The following is a 19,847-nucleotide window of genomic DNA, read 5'->3' on the forward strand; positions in this document are numbered from 1 at the left end:
ATTAAAGGCTGAACTAAAGTCATATATAAAAGCTTACAGGTATCGGTATCTAAATAGTGGCGAGTTCTTCCCAATAAATTTAATCTACGAGTTACTTTATTAGAAATGTGTTCATGCCAGTTCATAGAAGCATCAAAAATTAAACCCAAGTATTTCACAGTGTTTGACAGCTCCAGAAGATTGCCCAATAAAAATAAGGAGAGTCCTTGTGATCTTGCGAGACGCTGTTTAGAGCCAAAAAGCATGACATCGGTTTTGTCGCAGTTTACTAGCAAGCGATTCAAAGAAAACTATTCGCCAACGGCACTCGGGTCTTCTTGTAGAGTGGATTGAATAGTTTGAATGTTTCTACTGGCCAAAAATAGAGCAGTATCATCAGCATACAAGACTATTTTACAACGATGTACAGTACTAGGTAGATCATTTATAAATGCGATAAATAATAATGGGCCCGGGACAAGCCCTTGAGGTACTCCAAGTGATAGATCTGAGGTATCTGAATAAGTTCCATTCACATTAACAGACTGTGATGTGCCAGATAGGTGATTAACAAACTAAGCAAGTGCTTGTCCTCTGACACCGAGTGCAGTAAGTTTAATCTTAAGGAGAGAGTGGTCAATCATATCGAAAGCCTTGCTGAGATCTAAAAACATTGCCCCAGTAAGATTCCTTCATCCAAATTTTTCAAAATATATTCTGAAACATTAAGCAGGGCTGTATTGGTTGAATGACCACGTCTGAATCCTGATTGGAATTGACCAGATGATCGTAGAGCTGTTTATGGATTGCACGTTCAAAAATCTTCATAACAACTGGAAGGACAGAGATCGGTCTAAAATTATTTGGATCACAATGTGATCCGCTCTTGTGAAGCGGAGTGACAGTAGCTGCTTTCTGTGACCTTGGTATTTCACCACAATGGATTGATAAATTAAAGATGTGGGTAAGTGGAGTGGCTAGAAGATTGGAGCCGACTTTAAGAATGCGCGAGTGAATGTCCTTGAGGCCAGAAGATTTGTTGACAAACAGCGATGACAATTCTTTGCGAACAAAGCTAACTGGTATATCTTTAAATACAAAGTCTGGGATAACTCGAGGTGTCAAAATCAGAGGATCACAGAGGGTGCTTACATTCAATGTGGGAAGAAGGCTTATAAGTCGAACACCCACTGACGTAAAAAACTTGTTAAAGCAATTAGCAATATCCAACCTGCCCGTAAAGGTTGTATCATCAAGTGAAATTTCTTGCACTGCAACCTTGTTTTTCTTAGGTATGAGCTTTCGAATGGAAGACCATAGTTTGGAGGCATCTTGGGCTTGAGTTTTAAGTAGGTTGTTGAAGTAATCTTGTTGAAGTACAAAGTCTGGGATAACTCGAGGTGTCAAAATCAGAGGATCACAGAGGGTGCTTACATTCAATGTGGGAAGAAGGCTTCTACGTCGAACACCCACTGACGTAAAAAACTTGTTAAAGCAATTAGCAATATCCAAACTGCCTGTAAAGGTTGTATCATCAAGTGAAATTTCTTGCACTGCAACCTTGTTTTTCTTAGGTATGAGCTTTCGAATGGAGGACCATAGTTTGGAGGCATCTTGGGCTTGAGTTTTAAGCAGGTTGTTGAAGTAATCTTGCTAAAGTAATCTTGCCGAGTGACAGAATTACGCAACTGTTTGTAACTGGTCCAATCTAGATCTAATTTGGACTTACAAGCTTTGCGTTTCATTTTGTCACGTTCCTTCATTAAGGATCTTATTTGATCAGACATCCATCCAGGCTGTGATCCGCGTACGCGTAGAGTTCTCAGAGGAGCGAATTTTAAACAGACATCCCTTAGAAAAGTCTCCATACCAAACCAGGCATCATCAGGAGAGTTAAAAAGATATATCGTATCCCAAGGCTGGCTTTCCAGATCGGTAATACAGGCAGATTGATCAAAACCTTTGAAACTATGAACTTTGATCACCATCGACTTAGGTTGGGGACGTTTGCAGGTTCTGTTACAGAATATCATGAAGTGGTCAGTCACAGATAAGTCAATTACTCCAAAATCAGTGACTCGATGAGAAGAGTTAGTGAAGATCAAGTCAATAGTTTTACTTGAATGGGGAGTAACACGAGTAGGATCAGTGATTAGCTGCGTGAGGCCCATATCTTTCGTTGAATTGATGAATTCTTTTCCTTTTGACGATAAAATATGCAGATTGAAATCGCCCAAAAGAAATAATTCAGAACTATCAAAGGAAAGTTGTTCGAGGTATTTCATGAAGAAACCAGTAAAATTCTTGTCGTCAGGTGGTCGATAAACACTGCCAATCAAAAGGGGACGAGAGCGAGGAAGTTTCACGGCACACATTACCATTTCCAGACGTTAGTGGGAGGCGATCGTAAAGAAACCGCTCGTGAATAAATTTTGCACTACCGCCGCCATTACGACAGCGATCGCAACGCTCCCTGTTAAAGTTATCTATGGCAATTTCTTCGTCCGAGATTGATGAATCCAACCAGGTTTCTGATAGAATTAACACGTCAAGATTGTTTGACGCAGTTCATCGATATTTTTCACCAAGCTCCTTATATTCAAATGAGGCTTACTGTACTTTGCGAAACGAGACCAAACGAAACCAAACGAAACCAAACCAAACGAAACCAAACCGAACGAAACCAAACCAAACCAAACGAAACCAACGAAACGAAACCAAACAAAACGAAACCAACAAAACGAAACCAACAAAACGAAACCAAACAAAACGAAACCAAACAAAACGAAACCAAACAAAACGAAACCAAACAAAACGACACCAAACAAAACGAAATCAAACAAAACGAAACCAAACAAAACGAAACCAGCGATTTCAGGATTCGAGCTTCCTTTAACAACCAGGTTTCTGAAAGAATTAACACGTCAAGATTGTTTGACGCAGTTCATCGATATTTTTCACCAAGCTCCTTATAATCAAATGAGGCTTACTGTACTTTGCGAAACGAGACCAAACGAAACCAAACCAAACCAAACCAAACCAAACCAAACCGAACGAAACCAAACCAAACCAAACCAAACCAACGAAACGAAACCAAACAAAACGAAACCAACAAAACGAAACCAAACAAAACGAAACCAAACAAAACAAACCAAACAAAACGAAATCAAACAAAACGAAACCAAACAAAACGAAACCAGCGATTTCAGGATTCGAGCTTCCTTTAAAAATAAACGTGTCTCCCGCTCCGCGTATTGTCGAAGTTTCTTTACAACGACGGACTCTCCATCACTTCTTTTCGCAGTGAACACACACCCAAAACCTCCTCGGCCGATCTCCTCCTTGTCAGTAAGATCGCTCCACGAAAACTGAGGAAAACCATTGAACGCCGAACTTCTCTTCGTACGCTCAAGCAAACCCAAACGATGACTTGTACGTGCTGCCTTGACTTGGCAGCACGTACAAGTTTCTCGCCAAAGGTAGAACATGTGACTGCATATCGAAAGCGTCACGCATTCTCCCTGGGCAGGAAAGGGGATGAGAACGGAAGAGAGGTTTCTTCAGTGATCCAGCGGAGTAAGAACGATTTTTAAAATAACGTTTTTTTTTAAATGGTTTTGATTGAGTCATATATTGCGTTTTGTTTGGTTTCGTTTTGTTTGGTTTCGTTTTGTTTGGTTTCGTTTTGTTTGGTTTCGTTTTGTTTGGTTTCGTTTTGTTGGTTTCGTTTTGTTTGGTTTCGTTTTGTTGGTTTGGTTTTGTTTGGTTTGGTTTGGTTTGGTTTGGTTTGGTTTCACAAAGTACAGTAAGCCCTCAAATGAGCCATTGTTAAACCTTTTACATTCCCGAGCGGGGAGAAATCGGAAGACGTAGAAGATGTAAAATTTCCCGCATTAGAAGATTAATCAAAATAAGTGTCTTTAAACAATGGTGGCAATAGACACTTGAAACAAAACCACTCAACAATAGATGGACAGTTTACAGGAAGCGAAGACTTATCCGCCGTGGAGATGCATTGAAGATGTAAATTATGCAAACAACCACTGCAGGAAATATTCTTCTGACGTCTTTTGATGAAAGAATTGCACACTCCACACAAAGTTCCATTTGAGTTAGGTCCAGGATGTAGGTTTATATCATTTCAGAGAAGCAAAGCAATACTGAAGAGATACCATTTCACAGGGATGCCTCTCGTGTAATATTTAGCTCTTGAGTTCGTCGCTTTTAAGTCCGAAGCGGTAAATCTGGCCAAAATTTCCTGCCCGAAGAAAGGTCGTGGGCCCGAGAAAGATCCATAAAACATTAGCTGAGCACCAATTTCATCTGAATAGCAAGGTATACAGCAAGAAGGAGTTGACAGGAGTTTGAAAAAGCAAAATAGCTGAAGAGCCAAAAATAACCCGCTAACCGCCATCGTCCTCACTTGTCCTCAATTATTGGTGCCTCCTTTTCCTAACCTTTTACCTCATTAACGCGTGCATACAGTTTTTTTTCTTTTACTGTTTTTGTTGTGGCTTTTATTTTGCCATCAAGATTTCGAATGTGGATAATGCACCGGATCCGGAGATCATGTTGGCCAACAAATTCTGTTACGTGTGGCTTGAGCTCTCTCGGGAAACATAATATTGGATATGAAATTTCCCTCATAACAGTTCACTTCTGAGAATTCAATACTGCTCCTTGGCCAGCTTCAAACAGCTTCAAACAAATGGAATAAAGATAGTTGGGATCAACTTGGTTTCCTGAGCATTTTAATGAGACCAGCCATATCAAAAACATTGCCGTTAATTTTATTTGCTTTTTCTTTGTTCGACGGTGAAAATTGTGAGTTTGTATATGTCTCCAACAAGTAATAGCACCTAGACACATTTGAAGCCCGTTATTGTTTCGCTGTCACTTTGCAAATTGCATATTTTGCACTCCTACGTTTGGAGAGGCATTTTACTTTGAGTAGTACGTTCGCTGATAACAACCTTGCTTATAAATCGGCTCCAATCTCTTCCTTTCAACTGTCATAAGAGGAAACATTACATCCAATGTTTTTTTCCCTTGAAAGCTCAAGCCACACATCACAGGATTTGTCCGGGGCCTACAAATTCTCCGGATCTGGTACATCATCCACATTCGAAAGCTCACTGGCAAATTAAAAAGCCACAACAACGACAGTAATAAGAAAATAATGTCTCCATGCGGTAAATGAGGTAAGGGGTTAGGAAAAGGAGGCAGCAAGCGTCATGGAAAGGTTCTACGCGACGAGATCCAGGGATTCATCGAGCCAAGAATCCGACGGGGTGGGGCGGTGTTAAGTGCATTTATTGGGCTTTACTTCAACAAGATCCGAGGAGTCCTTAAGCGTTTCGCGGGAAATTGAAGTCATTCTTAGTCGCCGTCAGTCTTACGTTTAGCCACTTTCTTTTTTCGTATTTGATGTAATTTTGTGTTTCAACTCCCTGTAAAATATTATTACATCTATTGAGATTTCTGTGAGATTAGAAGTGTAACCAGGTTAGTTTACCTTCCCTCGGGGTATCATGCTGCTGCATAAGATGAGGAATACGTTTCCACATATTTTTTGGCCACTTCTTAAGAGTGGATTTTTCGCGGTTAGCACAGGTTGGAACCATTCATTTTCAATTGTGCACACGTTAAGATTGTATCACGATGCGTATAGCTGACTGACTCATCCTTAATAAACTTTCCAAATGGAATGTCTCGTCTGGGCGTAGTCAGAATAAACAGTAAGGCACACGATTTTTTGTTGATTTATTCATGTGCCAATGAATTAATAAAGGTAAGAATTGAATAGTGAGGAAAACATTTACAAATTTGTTTCGATAATGAGCGGTTACAGTTTTTTAAAAACGAATTTGAACTTGAACACCGGAAACTGTAAAGAAAGATGATCGTTAACCGCGTTATCATGGAAGGTGTAAATGAGAATAACTTTCCAGCGTGGCGCGAAATTTAAAATAGACTCACGGGAATAAGTTCTCTCAGTTCATATTCTCTCGGCCGAAAATATATTTACATAAGGGAGGCAAGCTGTGAAAAAAGTCAGAAGCTACTTGGATCGATTTGAGCGAGGCTGTTTGGTAAACTGTGCCATCTTATTTTTTTGGCGGACGTGAAAAAAAAAGTTAAGGCAAGCATTCAGCTTTATAGTTGTAATATCTTCAATGGGATAATTGAATTTGCCCTCATTGAGACTGTAAAGCTACTCCGAACGAACAGTAAAACAGTTAACTTTCGACTGTTGCCAATGTTATTGCAAAATGTGGACAATCACATTAGGCAAATAAAAAGTGCCAAATTTTCTGTTACATACGTTGAAATATTTTCATAACGAATTTAGTGGCTTTTTTTTAGCAGTTATAGGAGACGCATTTTCTACTATAGTTCTGTTATGCCTTTTCTTGTAAACTCTCGGGCACAACAATCTTTTCTGCCATTGCTTCAAAGAATTTTTCTCCCAACATCACTGAAACATTTATCGACAATATTTATTGGAACTCGGAACTAGATTACAAGCTCGCATGACTCCGTTCAGCCAATCAGAAGGAATGAAAGTCGATAACCGTTCACTAATGATAGTGAATTGATGCTTTACGACGGCGAATGGTGCCTAATGACGGTTCCCAAGTGACGGCAATCCCAAACATGTAACTGCCACTATATGATCATGACTCAACTGGAATTACATACTGTTATGGTCCAAAGGACCTTACTGGCCCAGATTACTGAAATGTTAGAAATTATGGGACTGGCGAAAATAACTAATATGGTTCAAAAGACCCACAAGCACAAATGACGAAGAAAGCCGAAATCACGTAACCAAATCACGTAACTGAACGACATCTCTCGGTTTGTTTGATTATCTTTATTTCTGGTAATTTCCAGTAAAGCTCAACAAATTTCGTGTTTACCTCGATGTGAGAACCTGTAATAGTTTTCTTTGTTTAGTTACTATGCCGAGGATAAGCCCAAACTTCACGTTTTCTTCTACAAGCGAAACAAAGACGAAAAGCATTCTTGTTTTTTTCTTGGCTCGTGCTTGGTAATTAATGAACCATGATTACAAATTTATATTTAAGGTTATAATCAGATACAATGAATACATGAAGTTCATATATTTGCGGTATTAGATACGTATGATGCACGATCCTCGCAGTAGAGAGCGCTATTTATGCAATAGCGAAAATCAGACCTGAAAAAAATCAGGCCTGTACGGGATTCGAACCACTGACCTCTGCGATACTAGTGCAGCGCTCTACCAATTAAGCTAACAAGCCAACTGGGAGCAGGCCGTTAAGTTGATTCGTAATAAACCCATGATGATAAATCAGTTACAATGAATATATGACCTTTTTTCAGGTCTGATTTTCGCTATTGCATAAATAGCGCTCTCTACTGCGAGGATCGTGCATCATACGCAAAGTTATAATATATACGATAACATTCATTCCTATCATACTTCGTTTGTATTAACTATGTAACTACAGCTGGACAAAAATTGTAACATTTTGCGAGAGATATCCAGAGACCGTAGTACTTTAGGTAAGCCGTACATAACCCTAATCGAAAGAGCCAGTTCAATATATATAGGGTGAGTCCCCAAATTGGCCCTTCAACCTTGCTTTCCAATAACCTCCTTTGTACACATAGCAGAATGTTCCAGAATCCGGATCTTCCAGGGACACAAACCATCTAAACAGAAAGAAAAGGCGTTAGGAGACAAATGACTAAAATGCCATGATAGGTTCCACGATAGGTCTTGGTTCAGGGTTGTTACTTCAAGCACTTTTTTGGTACTGCGGGGCTAATGGACGCAAGCCGCTTCAACAAAGAGGAATATAAAGCATCAGCTGTAATAAAAAAAAATATATATGCACTTTTTTTCTCATGACAGGACGTTAACTTTTTATTTGGCATCTTAAAAATGTTGGTTGACGATTCTCGAAACGATTGTATGTCAATGAAGCCAATGTCAAATCTATTTAGAAGTACGGGTTTTGCCAAATCCGGTAGGAAATATCTCATAAAGAACGATTATAATTGAAAAAGTTGTTGCGCATGGAAACGCTCTCCGCGCACTTTTTTGGAAACCAATACGCGCATCGATACCGTACCGAAAGACTTCTGATGTTGACTTTTAATGATCATCCACGCACTAATTAAGGTAATTATCTGGGGTAAAACATATTCAACTACACTTCAGCCTTTATACATTTTACAGAAAAAAGCAGTGCGAATCATGACTTTTTCCTCATTTGATGAACATTTAGATTGTTGGCAATTATGAAGCTCTCTGATCTTCTTACAATTCATATTGCACTTTTTATGCATAAATTTCATAAAAAGTTATTACCTTTCTATTTTGATAGCTTCTTTAATTCAGTACTTAGTATCCATAACTACAATGCACGAAGTGCAGCAAATCAATCTTATTACTTGCCTCAAGCTAGAACAAACTATGGAATTTTTAATATTCGCTTTCAAGGACCAAAGGTATAGAACTCTCTTGGGAAAGATATAAAGTGAACCCCTTTCGGTAAATTTAAAAAAAGAAATTAAACATGAATTACTGTGCCAGTGTTAATGTTACCCTGGTTTTTTTTCTTTCCCCAGAGTAATCAGTCTCTTTCCTAGCTATTCCTGTGATTTATTTTGTTGCTCTACGCTTTTTTCTTTTCTCATAATTGTTCAGGATTTCATTTGTAATATATAAATATATATAATATTTTTTCCATGACTTGTAAATTTCGTTTATTCATAATTATTTATAGTTCAATTCTGGCTGTGTGTCTGGCTGTGTGTGTGGCTCTGTGTGTGGCTGTGTGTGTGTGTGTGCGTGTGTGTGTGTGTGTGTGTGTGTGTGTGTGCGTGTGTGTGTGTGTGTGTGTGTACATGTGTGTCCCGACCCTAATATTGTAATTCCAGGGTGTCAAGTGACAAATGACACTTAGAAAATAGGAATGACAGTGGCCAAAAAATAGGAAATAAATAGGAATTCTCGCCCCAAAATAGGAAAAAAATAGGATTTCTTTGAGTTCTATCCTCTTAACACTCCCAACAGAAACTCTGTTCCACAACCCAACGCTTTTTATTTAACAGGCACCATGACATACATCCATAATGCAATGCAGACCCACTTCAACATGGCAAATGCACATACATGCAAATGAACCTCCCAGAATCCCTTGTATGTTATCAAAAGTACTAAGAAAGTCTGGGCACTAGCTTCAGAAGAAAATCACTCAGAAAGGCTTCAAACTGGTCTTTTTTGACATGAAGTTTCAGTTTTTTGTAGAATTTATCAATTTTATTTGCAATTTTATTTCAAATATTTCAAAATTTTTCTGTGTACCTAGTAAAACCCTAATAAAAAAATAGCAAAAACTAGGAATTTCATGAAAAAATAGGAGAAAATAGGAGGCAGGCCAAAAAATAGGAAAAAAAAATAGGAAAAATAGGCAAAAATAAGAACTTGACACCCTGTAATTCATTCTATGAAATTTGGCTTCCTAGCCTTGTTAACCTTCTAGTTATTTTAGGAAGCCAACACCCTCTTAGTTTTAATTTTTTATTGATGTTAATTTAATCTTCTCAAGAATAAGGGTGAATAAAGTTGTTGTTGTCGTTGTTGCACTAAGTTTACAACTTATGATCATTGCCACCATCACTAGTAACTCCACCGTAGATTTTGATGGATGGTTGGGTGAGAATGGATGCTCAAGCAGATTAGCTGTGGGAGTTGGAGACTCGGACTCATAACGTTTTTGATCTGCCTTTCGAATCTCCAGATTGAGACAAAGTTGTCTAACTCTATGACTGAGAGTCTTATCGGACGTTTGCCCTATGAACGAGGTGGTTATTCAAAACAATTTCCTGATTAGTCAGCGGTATTTTGATGTTGACAATCAACGAGAATTAATTCGCGCGAAACCTTTTGCATAATTATCCATCTTTTCAAGCGTTATTTACATTTGTCATTTCTTCCACACTTCTAGTCCTTCATATATGTTTGTTACTTTCTTTAACAATCGACAATAACAAGCAAATGCTGTTGTTCGTAAAATTCTGGTCATGACAAAAGAAGACAAAACAAAGAAAAAAAATAAAACAAAGAAGCTACCAAAATACATAATTAAAACTACCTTGGTATCCAGGCCTGGCCAGTTAGGTCTCTTTGCTTCCTAGTTCCTCTCTGTTTTTCCTCTAGGCGATGCTTTTCGCTGGCAGAAGGATCAATCTTTTAGGACACAAGGTTAAGAAAAAAATATTTAATTCCAAGCGATTTAAAATGGATGGAGAGAGTGTACAGTGGAAATAATTTGCTTTGTCAACCTCACGGCCAAGGCTTCACCAAAGATTACAAATGGAAAAGCAAAGCAAATGGAGTGGATGACAAAGGTCCTACCTGGTAAAAGGGGTATGTTTCTAAAGAAACTGTGGTGTTGCGTCGGTGGAGGTAACAGGGTAATTTGGTTTTATCAACTAAGTTGAAATTCTAAATTGACCACCGTTAAGAGTTAAAAATCTGACGTTTGGAGCGTTAGCCCTTCATCCATATGGTAATTAAGTTTTGGCGCATGAATTTTGGCGATAATCGATTATATAAGGAAAGTTGAAGGACAGCATTGCCACTAAAGTGATAAGTGCTTATACGCTTGCTCGCAAATACGTGATCGGAGTTTTTACTTAGAGTCAATTTTGAAACAATTTGTAAAATCACGTCCTCAAGAAACCTTATCTGCAAAAACACCCCTTACATCGTAGTGCGACAAAAATATAAGCTGTGTGCACCAAACCTTTCCACATTCCAGGAGCCGAATATCTGTCCTGACTCGACAGTCGGTGTGGCATGAAACGTCTATGGAAAAAGGCTATTTAAGTATCTCAAGCTGGAGAAGGTATTAAAGAGAAAGACCACAGTCAAGTGAGCACTTACAGCGTGTGATTCACTATTTTTTTGACGTAACATATTGATTTTTTCTTTACAGTTGGTCTAATTTGAATGAGATTTCCAATAACGCCTTTTAATGTCAAAGTTTTGATTAAAATAAAAACTGGATCAGCCTCTTTATGTAAAATTAAGTGCGAACGAGCTGGCACTACCACGCGGCATGACTCGAGCCTATCAATTCCAATTCTTTATATCTAGAACGATCACAGTCCCCTACGAATTTAGGTTACTTGTCGCCATGAAATTCACTTCAAGACTTCTTTCAAAAGGCAACACCTCCTATGAAATATTGAATCGCTAGTTTTATGAATGATGTCGATGATCTGAGTTAAAAAACAGGTAGCAATCACTAATTACGTAGGTCAGAAGAGTAGAGCGATCATGAGCTTAAGCATGCTTTGCCCTTAACCCATGTGCGGATTATTCATACCAGAGAAGTTGTACACAGACTGTACTTCACTCGATAGCACTGGGACTCTATAAACGCATAATTCGGATTCCTTGAATAAAAGGAACTGTATAGTGTGTTTTCACAGCAAAAAATAGTGAGTTGAATGTGTGGGCATAGGAAGAAATCACGATCAGACGCTAATTAATCACTGATTTGAAAGCTTTAACTCATAGGAAGTAAAACTGTTTAGGGAACACTAACGAAGTACATTATAATTTCTCAAAATTTGGATAACATTTTGTTCTTGAAATATATGGGAGTTCCAGTACTTAACATAATTGTTCGAGCATACCTATCGAGGGAGACCATCGTTGATGGGCCTTAGCTTACAGAATGAAAATTTTTTTTTCTTTTTTCGAAAGGTTTTTGTCACTGACTGCCAGTCGCATGGAATGCAATTGAGCCACCATAAATTGAACAATATGGTGAGAAAACTTGTAAATAGCACTTTTTCTCAGCTTCGAAGAGCCGTAATGGGTTTCGTCTGACGATGAAATGCTGTGGAAAAACAATCAGTCGAAACACAAGCTCGAGTTCAGTCCCAGGTCTTGCAAGGTGATAACTTCGTGGAGTTTTTTTCATTCTGTTCTTTTTTAGTAACGTGATTGTGCTATTTTTTTTTTAATTTGAAATGATAATGCTGTTTGACATTAATATAACTTAATAAAAGGAATGCATCTTAACTCATGTAAATATACTGGCACAGTTCTCGGATAGGTGCAGCTACTAGCTACTTCAGCGAACTTAACCCCTCGGCTCATTAGAGTTTTGGGTCACTGTTATCTGACTTTTTTAAGTGGTACAAACCCCACCCTCAGTTCTGGCACAGGTCCCCCAGAAACTTGTCAACCTGCTATAATCAGTCATGACTTTTGTTTTGGAAGGTTGTTACTTTCTCAAGCCACAGTAGGCTTGGTATATATACTTATATACTTAGTATATTTCACTGTTCCCCCAAATCCCTTTTTTAAGTGTGTACAAACCCCTTTTCATTAATAACATAACATAACATTTATTCAGGAAGCTAGAACGCAAATGTAAACAAATACATCCTGAAAAGGGATGGTTAGCCGGTGGTTAGCCGATGGTTAGATGGTTAGTCGTGAGGTTAGCCCTGTATAAAAACAATTTCCCTGATTAAAAACATACAAAAGATAAAATTTAATGGCTACAGATTCATAATATTCAATAAATATTCAAATAAATTTCAAGTCTACTCTTAAAAACAGACAATGATTCGGCGTGGACAATGTATCCTGGCAAGCTGTTCCATTTCCCCACAATGCGAATGAAGAAACAATATTTGTAACAATTACAAACCGCTCTTTTCAGGTAAAGTTTATAGTCGTGGTTAGCTCTTGTACGCTTATTGGGCAAACACAAAGAAATCTGGGAAAGAGAGGTGATCAATACCAATAACTATCTTATAACATTGAACCAGAGATAGAAATTCTCTCCGCTTTTCTAGTGTTTGCCATTTTAGTAAGCTACAACGGTGTTCGTAATTCATTTCGCCTCGTTTCTGCCTTAAAGCTAGTCGCGAAGCTCTTTGTTGAACCGTTTCTAGAGCCGTAATATCCTTAATCAAATACGGGCTCCAAACAGGAGCCGCGTACTCCAGTATGGGCCTGACCAGTGACTTATAGAGCTGCGAAAACACGTACTGGCTATTAGTTCCGATGGACCGCTTTATGATACCTAGTACCATATTTGCATTGTTTACCGTTGCAGATACATGCAAGCCCCAGGACAGGTCAGCAGAGATGGTTACTCCAAGGTCCTTAGTGTTCTCTACCGACCTAAATTGCCCCCCCCCCCCCCCAGCGAGTAAATTGGTTTAGTTTTATCCTTTCTATGTGTAATACGCATGACCTCGCATTTATCCGGATTGAAGTGCATTTGCCATTTATTTGCCCATATACTCAATCGATCTAGGTCACTCTGCAGGGCAGGGATATCAACATCTGGCGAACTGATTGTTCGATAGATTTTAGTATCATCTGCATAAATCTTAACAGTAGATGTCAAATCTGTTGAGATGTCATTTATGTAGATGATAAACAAAATAGGGTCAAGAATTGTTCCTTGGGGCACCCCGGACTTCACTGACGTCCAATCCGAACACTTAATATTTCACAATGTGTGACTTTCTTGATCCTTCCAACATGAAAGGCATATGCTGTTATAAATTGTAACCTTACATCATTCTTGCATGCTATCCTTTTCTTGTTTTTCTACTCTCTCCACTCTCGCTCTCTCTTTTTTGTTCAGTTCGGTCAATCGCTTTTTGCAACAGCAGTGAATAATGTCACCGTAGAAGTGCACTAGGGCCCGACGCTTTTTTCCGGACCGGCTCACGTCAACCCGTCAGGACCTACACACATCAGCTTTCACTACGGTTTTCTATGAAATTGCGCGAGGACGGGCCGGACTGGTCAAAGCGATATGTACTTTTTGGTAGTTGAAAGAACTACTGTTGGTTTTTATCTTTTTAAAACATTACAACAAAAAAAAAAACTCGAATGAACTGAGAACGCTAAAATATTGGAAAAGTAATAAATAAATATGCCCCAAATGCACATGGAAGATCGCTAAATTTTCCCGTAACAATACTGAGCAAGGATATTTTGACATGTTCTTTCCTTCTTGCTTTCATTTTCCAATGCTGCGATTATTCTAGCAACTCTCATTGTTTCGGCTTTCGAATGATCAAAGGGAGAAATAAGGGAAGAAATGTGAAGAACAAATAAACTCTTAATTAAAGAAAATAGCAGTAGAAAGTTGAAGCAACAAATGTAAAACACCAACTCCTCCATTTATCATCGTCTCAGACCAGCCTTAACCGGTTTGTAGTAAACAAAAGTGATAACAATAAAAAGGAAACAACAACAACAACAAGAACATAAATTGAAAAAAAATGCAGTCACTGATATTAACGAAAATTACTGGCATCGACACTAGTTCAAGAACAGACGACGGCCATCGGAATTCCCTTTCGAAGAGCTAGAGGAAATAAGTTAATATTTGAGAAGAGAAGATTGAACCAAGTGACAGTAGAGTCAACCGAGTGGGTAAAGTATTAGCTGCGTGTCGACCGAGTATCGTCGGACATGCGCGTCGGTCGAGAGGTCACTGAGTTCGTTTGACAAGTCAGCCAATACTCGGTCGCTATATCGGTCAAGTATCAGCCAATATATCGACTGAAACTCGTCGACATGTCGACCGATAGTACCACACATGATCCCAAACGTAGTAATTAAACATTTTTCATATTTACCTCCAAAGCTCATTTAAACAAAGCTATGAAAAACCACTTCAATAACCTTTACTATAATATTTCTCTCGCTATCTGACTCTTCTATTTTCTAGAAAATGTATCTACGAATTTACCATTGTCTAACCCTGAATGAAATTACAATCAGCCACTTCAATCCACAGTTTACTTGATACGTACCATATTCTGGATCATTTAATTGAATTGAAAATTGTGTGAAGCCATAATATCTGAAAACAATAAGACCGACACAATTGTTACCAGGGTATTATTTATTGAAAAAGTCGCAAAAGAGCAGTTAAAAATACTACTCAAAACTTAGAACACTATTTAACTTCACAATGATTTCTTATAATAAGAAAATTCTCTATCTGCTGTATTCTCAGGCAAGGAAACACCTTTTAAATCATGGTTCAGGCAGCCACCCCCCGAAATAATTTCCACAAAGCAGAGACGGGCATACAAGTAATAACTGTTGAGAAATGAACAATTAAGATATTTTTACGCCAAAATTGAAGATTTGACCAACTTGTGTCACGTTCAGTCATGTTCGTCGAGGAAACTATTACATTTTCACCATGTAAAATTAATTATATATTATTGATCAATATTATTAATAAGTTTTGACCTGCCAAAATTGCAAGTCCACCCAGTTTCTCATTTACACCTTCTCTGATAAATAATGAACAGCCTCTTATTAGAACTTAGTACAGTGTGTAAAAGTTCCATGCTCTGCATATCAAAACTTTATTGTGTGGTTCCAGAAAATATCCATACCCCCCCCCCCCCCGCCCCCCACGGAAGATCAGTGGAAATTCTGAGGGGGAAGGGGGTTCAAGGGCAGTAATTTCCGAGGGGTAGGGGGGTTTCGTGGGATACTACTTTTCCAAAGGGTAACGAACCACGTACAAAACATTTAAAGCAACATATACGATCAATCTGAAGCACAAAAACATACTCACGTACGTTATTTTGAAACAAAAGTCAGTACTCTTGGCCATTGAGATAAAGTTAACATTATAAGCTTTAATATTTCTGTTTTTCTTTGAGTTAGCTAGCGCTACAACCTCCCAAAGCTAGGAACGGAGTCAAAACGATTTGAAATAGCTGTCTCAACATGGCCGTTCCCATTTCTTGCTAACGCCAGGCTACCTAGCTAATTTAGTAAATCGTGGCGATGTTCACAAAACCTGTGTGCTAGTGAAGTTTTAGGTCTTTAAATAAGAATCAATCCGAAGAAAGTGACAAAATGTGTAGACAAAGGAACCTTGTAAGTTTCTGTTTTATTTACTACCGTTTGCAAAGTTAAGCGAGTGAAGCGTTCTCATCGGAGTTAGCACGAAAACGTACGCGGAACAGTCGACGTTTTACATCAGTTTAAATTTTGCAACCCAGATGTTTAAGCTTATATATTATTTTACGTAAAAACAACACGGATACGATTTGCCAAAATGATGGCAAAGATGCCAAAATGATGGCAATGATGCCAAAATGATGGCAAAGATGCCAAAATGATGGCAAAGATGCCAAAATGATGGCAAAGATGCCAAAATGATGGCAAAGATGCTAAAAGTATAAGCTTAACAAAGCGTTATATTTTTAATAAAGTTAACCTTAATGTTTTCAGTGTTGTAATAAAATTCTACCGCATTTACGTAACCAACTTAGTATTCACTTTCTCTTTTTTTAAGTATAAAAACCACTTTGAATTTCCGACTGTGGTAAGAATTAAGTCCCCGATTAAAATTCTGGAAATTCCTGGGGGGAGGGGGGGTCATCAAAGACCGCATGCAACGGAAAATCCTGGGGGGTGGGGGGTGCAGATCAAAAAGTCTTCCGTGGGGGGTACGGATATTTTCTGGAACCACACATTTTACCTCCAGGAATCTTCAGGTTTAGTGTTTGCAGTCCACAGGTCAATAGGATCCATGTCTGTGTCTGAAAAATACAATATGCCACCAAAACACTGAGTTAACCAAGGTCAGAGTAGAAGTGAAAGATTACAGTCTTGGTATAGGTTATCACTCCTTTTTAACAACTCCTACTCCTAGAGTGCTCAGGCACTTGCTTGCTTTATTTTACCTAGATGTATTTAATTTGTAAATAAAACCCACCTATGCATCTTACTTACACAAGGAAGAGCCATCTATGCATGTGCTATCTGAGAAATCTGTTCTAAAATACTGAGATCATTGACAAGATACCTACAACATACATCATGGTCTCAATAAATTGAAAAAACTCAGCCTTTATTAGTCAATCACACCCTTGTTCCATTTGGTATACTATATTAACCTCTTTTGTGTTTCTATACCATCCCAATATTTTGGTTTTACTGTAATCAATAACAATTTTCAGCAATTTGAAACAACTTTTACCACAAAATATGCATTTTTTACATGGCCCACAGTGATAATCTAGGATTGCTGTAGCTCTAAAAGTGAAAACACAATTAAATATAGCCTGAAGGAGCAGCAAGTGTTATTCTTTATCAGTGGCCGCATACTAAAATGCAAAAGTAAGTCAACATACCATCTACAGAATGCAATTCAAGGCCACGGTCCCATGCTCCAACAATGTTATATTTCACATGACCCTCTGAATTTAGCACTTCACCTGCAATACATGGTGCCAACACTGATGACTGTGAATGAGCAGATATTTTTCATTTTCATAAGGTTACAAATCTATTATGGGTGGACAAAAAGGAAACTTTTCTGAGGTAAGGTTTGAGGTGGGGTTGTTCTGGAACATTCCAAAAGATACTTTAACTAACATAGCCTAAATGTAGCATTTAAGGGTAGTAATCAAGTAATAGTAATCAAAGTTTAATGTCTACGTGGGGCATGGTTACCCATATTGCCCGAGCCAGAGGCTCATGTGTGAAACGCAAGATAACAACCTACCCATCCCAACCCAGGAGTGGACATTCATCACAGTAATCTTGTGCATGGGAATTTAACATCTCCTACCCCTAACCCTGCAAGAGATGGGACCTCCATTTATTCGTCCCTATCCGAGAAGACTAGAATATCTAAACCATTTCTTAATGTTATAGAAAGACAGCCTATTCTTCTCAATTATTTCGAGACCTTGAGTGTTGGTCCGGCCGGGGCTCGAACCCTCGACCTCCCACACATCAGTCCAGTGCTCTAGCCATTGAGCTAACCCGGAGGCAGTTGAATGGTAAACTTAAACAGCAACAACTAACCCTTTATTTTATCCTAATATAAATTGCATTTTCCCTGATGGCCCTATGACCTTAAAATCCACACAAAAACAAAACTTGGACACCATCCTTAAAAAATGTTCACTTCATATTGTTGGTTAGTGACTGAGGAAGATGCTAGGATCACTGACATCTCATGTCCCAAAGACTGTTGATTAGGAGACAGCAATTAATTTTCTTATTGAGGTAATTTGCTGTACATCTATTTGAAATCTCGTCGTAAATAAAAGATAAGATTAATAGGCACCTTCTAAGTTCAAGAAATAGCAACAGAGGCCTAAAATAATATGCATGATCATTCAGAAGACCTATGATGCGATTTAGCCAAGATTTTGTTTTATATGAATTTTCTCAAATAATATACATGATCATTCAGAAGACCTATGATGCAATTTAGCCAAGATTTTGTTTTATATGAATTTTCTCAAGGATAAGATAAATGAAATGACCAGTTTTATCAACTATCACTCATCATTGTGTATTTAGGTTGTCTTTTCTGGTGAGGCAACCATACCATGATCTTAGGTCAGTTCAGTCAACACTAGAGAGATCACACTGCAGATTTGCCTGAACATCAACAAAAGCCCTACTGTAGCTCTACTATAGACAGTGGCATTATCTACAAATTGGCAATTTCTGTTCGCCCAGGACAAAGGGAGATCATTAGTAAATAGAAGGAAGAAGACATGGCCCTAATTGGAGCCTGGTGAACACAACATACTCAATACTTAAGTAATAGATAAAGTGTGCTGTGAAAACCAGCTCTCTGATTTATGCCACAATTTCCACATGAATACAAGCAGATGTCAGAACAAATGTGTTTCATTCAACCATCTCTGCTGAAAAGGTATAACACTTGATTCTGATAGAGAAAGACCTCCTGATCAACTTGAGGGACTTGGTTTCAAAGATCTTAGAAATAATTTAGCCTTGAACTACATTACTAACTTGAAGAAAGGTTGTACCGGTATTTATTAAACATCTGACATTGTCGTAGAGGCGTTGCCATTTACAAAAAGATTGCATGGTGTAGGGTGAATTGATTGTAGTAGGTTGATATCCAAATAACTGGAGAAAGTTATGAGACTTACATTAAAATGAGGCAAAATCATTCATCATTCTATTTGATATAGGTTTGGGGGTCATTGCGCTAAGTACTTGCCTGTGATACAACATTTATGTGAAGATTATGTCTACACTTGCATATCCTTTTTGGCTTACAGAGTCACAACTATGATGCAGCACTGAAATTCTACAAATGGCAATAAATACACATTCATTCTCAAACTCTACATGTTTGCATTAAGGGATACAACCCTATCTCTTGTGTTATTTCAAAATACCTGAAAGCTTTTTGAAGTTCTCTTGGACTTCCCTTACAGGTTGAAAGTGAAGTCTACATTGCTCTTGCGTTGAGTGATTTGTCACCACAACATCTCCTTCCTATGAAGTCATAAAAAGGCCTCTTTAATCTATTAATTTTAATGGCAGGAGCTTACCCTATGATCAGCTTTCCCTCCCTCAGACAACTGTAATCAATTGTTTGTTGCAAAGTTATCCAAGAAATTGAAACAGGCACTCTCCAATGCACCTGGTAATTCGGTAAAAGTTATCTCTGATAGGCTTTTTTAAAACGTATTTAGATGTTATGTTTGGTTTGGTTAGGTTTGGTTTCAAAAAGTACAGTAAGCAACTTGTATAATTAATCTCACTGCCCAATCATAATGGTTCCTACAGCATATAAAAATTAGGTACTAAATTTTACACATGTTCTTGTCTAAGTCAACAACAAAACACAAAAACATTGTATGGGCAAAAACCAAAGAAAACAGGTGGCTATGTGTCTTATGAGCTTTTTAGGATAAAAATTTTGTATTTGCACCTTATTTCCTCTTTAAGTCTTGCTGACTAAAGCAACTTACCACCTCAGTTCTAGTTTTCTTTAATAAAA

The 19,847-nt window shown here is 38.1% G+C and overlaps 2 protein-coding genes across 4 annotated transcripts in view; both read right to left on the minus strand.

Moving 5' to 3' along the window:
• Nucleotides 1–684: 684 nt before the first annotated feature.
• LOC148725160 (uncharacterized) lies at nucleotides 685–2,360 on the minus strand. The gene is made up of 2 exons (XM_088731453.1): nucleotides 1,709–2,360; nucleotides 685–1,598 (listed from the first exon to the last, which is right to left on the minus strand). Exons 1-2 carry the CDS (start codon nucleotides 2,358–2,360, stop codon nucleotides 685–687), a joined length of 1,566 nt encoding a protein of 521 aa, XP_088587579.1.
• A 4,477-nt stretch (nucleotides 2,361–6,837) lies between these two features.
• The window catches only part of LOC111332898 (oxysterol-binding protein 2), a 43,305-nt gene continuing 30,295 nt past the window's right edge, over nucleotides 6,838–19,847 (minus strand). For 2 of the 3 annotated variants that reach the window (XM_022938371.2, XM_022938370.2), the window contains 7 exons: nucleotides 19,240–19,339; nucleotides 17,200–17,283; nucleotides 16,545–16,605; nucleotides 14,848–14,897; nucleotides 10,788–10,849; nucleotides 10,134–10,228; nucleotides 6,838–7,683 (listed from right to left, as the gene is read on the minus strand). In XM_022938371.2, coding sequence (XP_022794106.2) covers nucleotides 7,569–7,683; nucleotides 10,134–10,228; nucleotides 10,788–10,849; nucleotides 14,848–14,897; nucleotides 16,545–16,605; nucleotides 17,200–17,283; nucleotides 19,240–19,339 — 567 coding nt within the window. In that variant the 3' untranslated portion in view covers nucleotides 6,838–7,568. Of the gene's footprint in view, nucleotides 7,684–10,133; nucleotides 10,229–10,787; nucleotides 10,881–14,847; nucleotides 14,898–16,544; nucleotides 16,606–17,199; nucleotides 17,284–19,239; nucleotides 19,340–19,847 lie in introns of those variants that run through there. The other variant, XR_002695092.2, reaches the window with a different exon arrangement.

Source organism: Stylophora pistillata, chromosome 8, assembly GCF_964205215.1.
Source record: "Stylophora pistillata chromosome 8, jaStyPist1.2, whole genome shotgun sequence".
In the NCBI taxonomy this organism is placed as follows: domain Eukaryota; kingdom Metazoa; phylum Cnidaria; class Anthozoa; order Scleractinia; family Pocilloporidae; genus Stylophora; species Stylophora pistillata.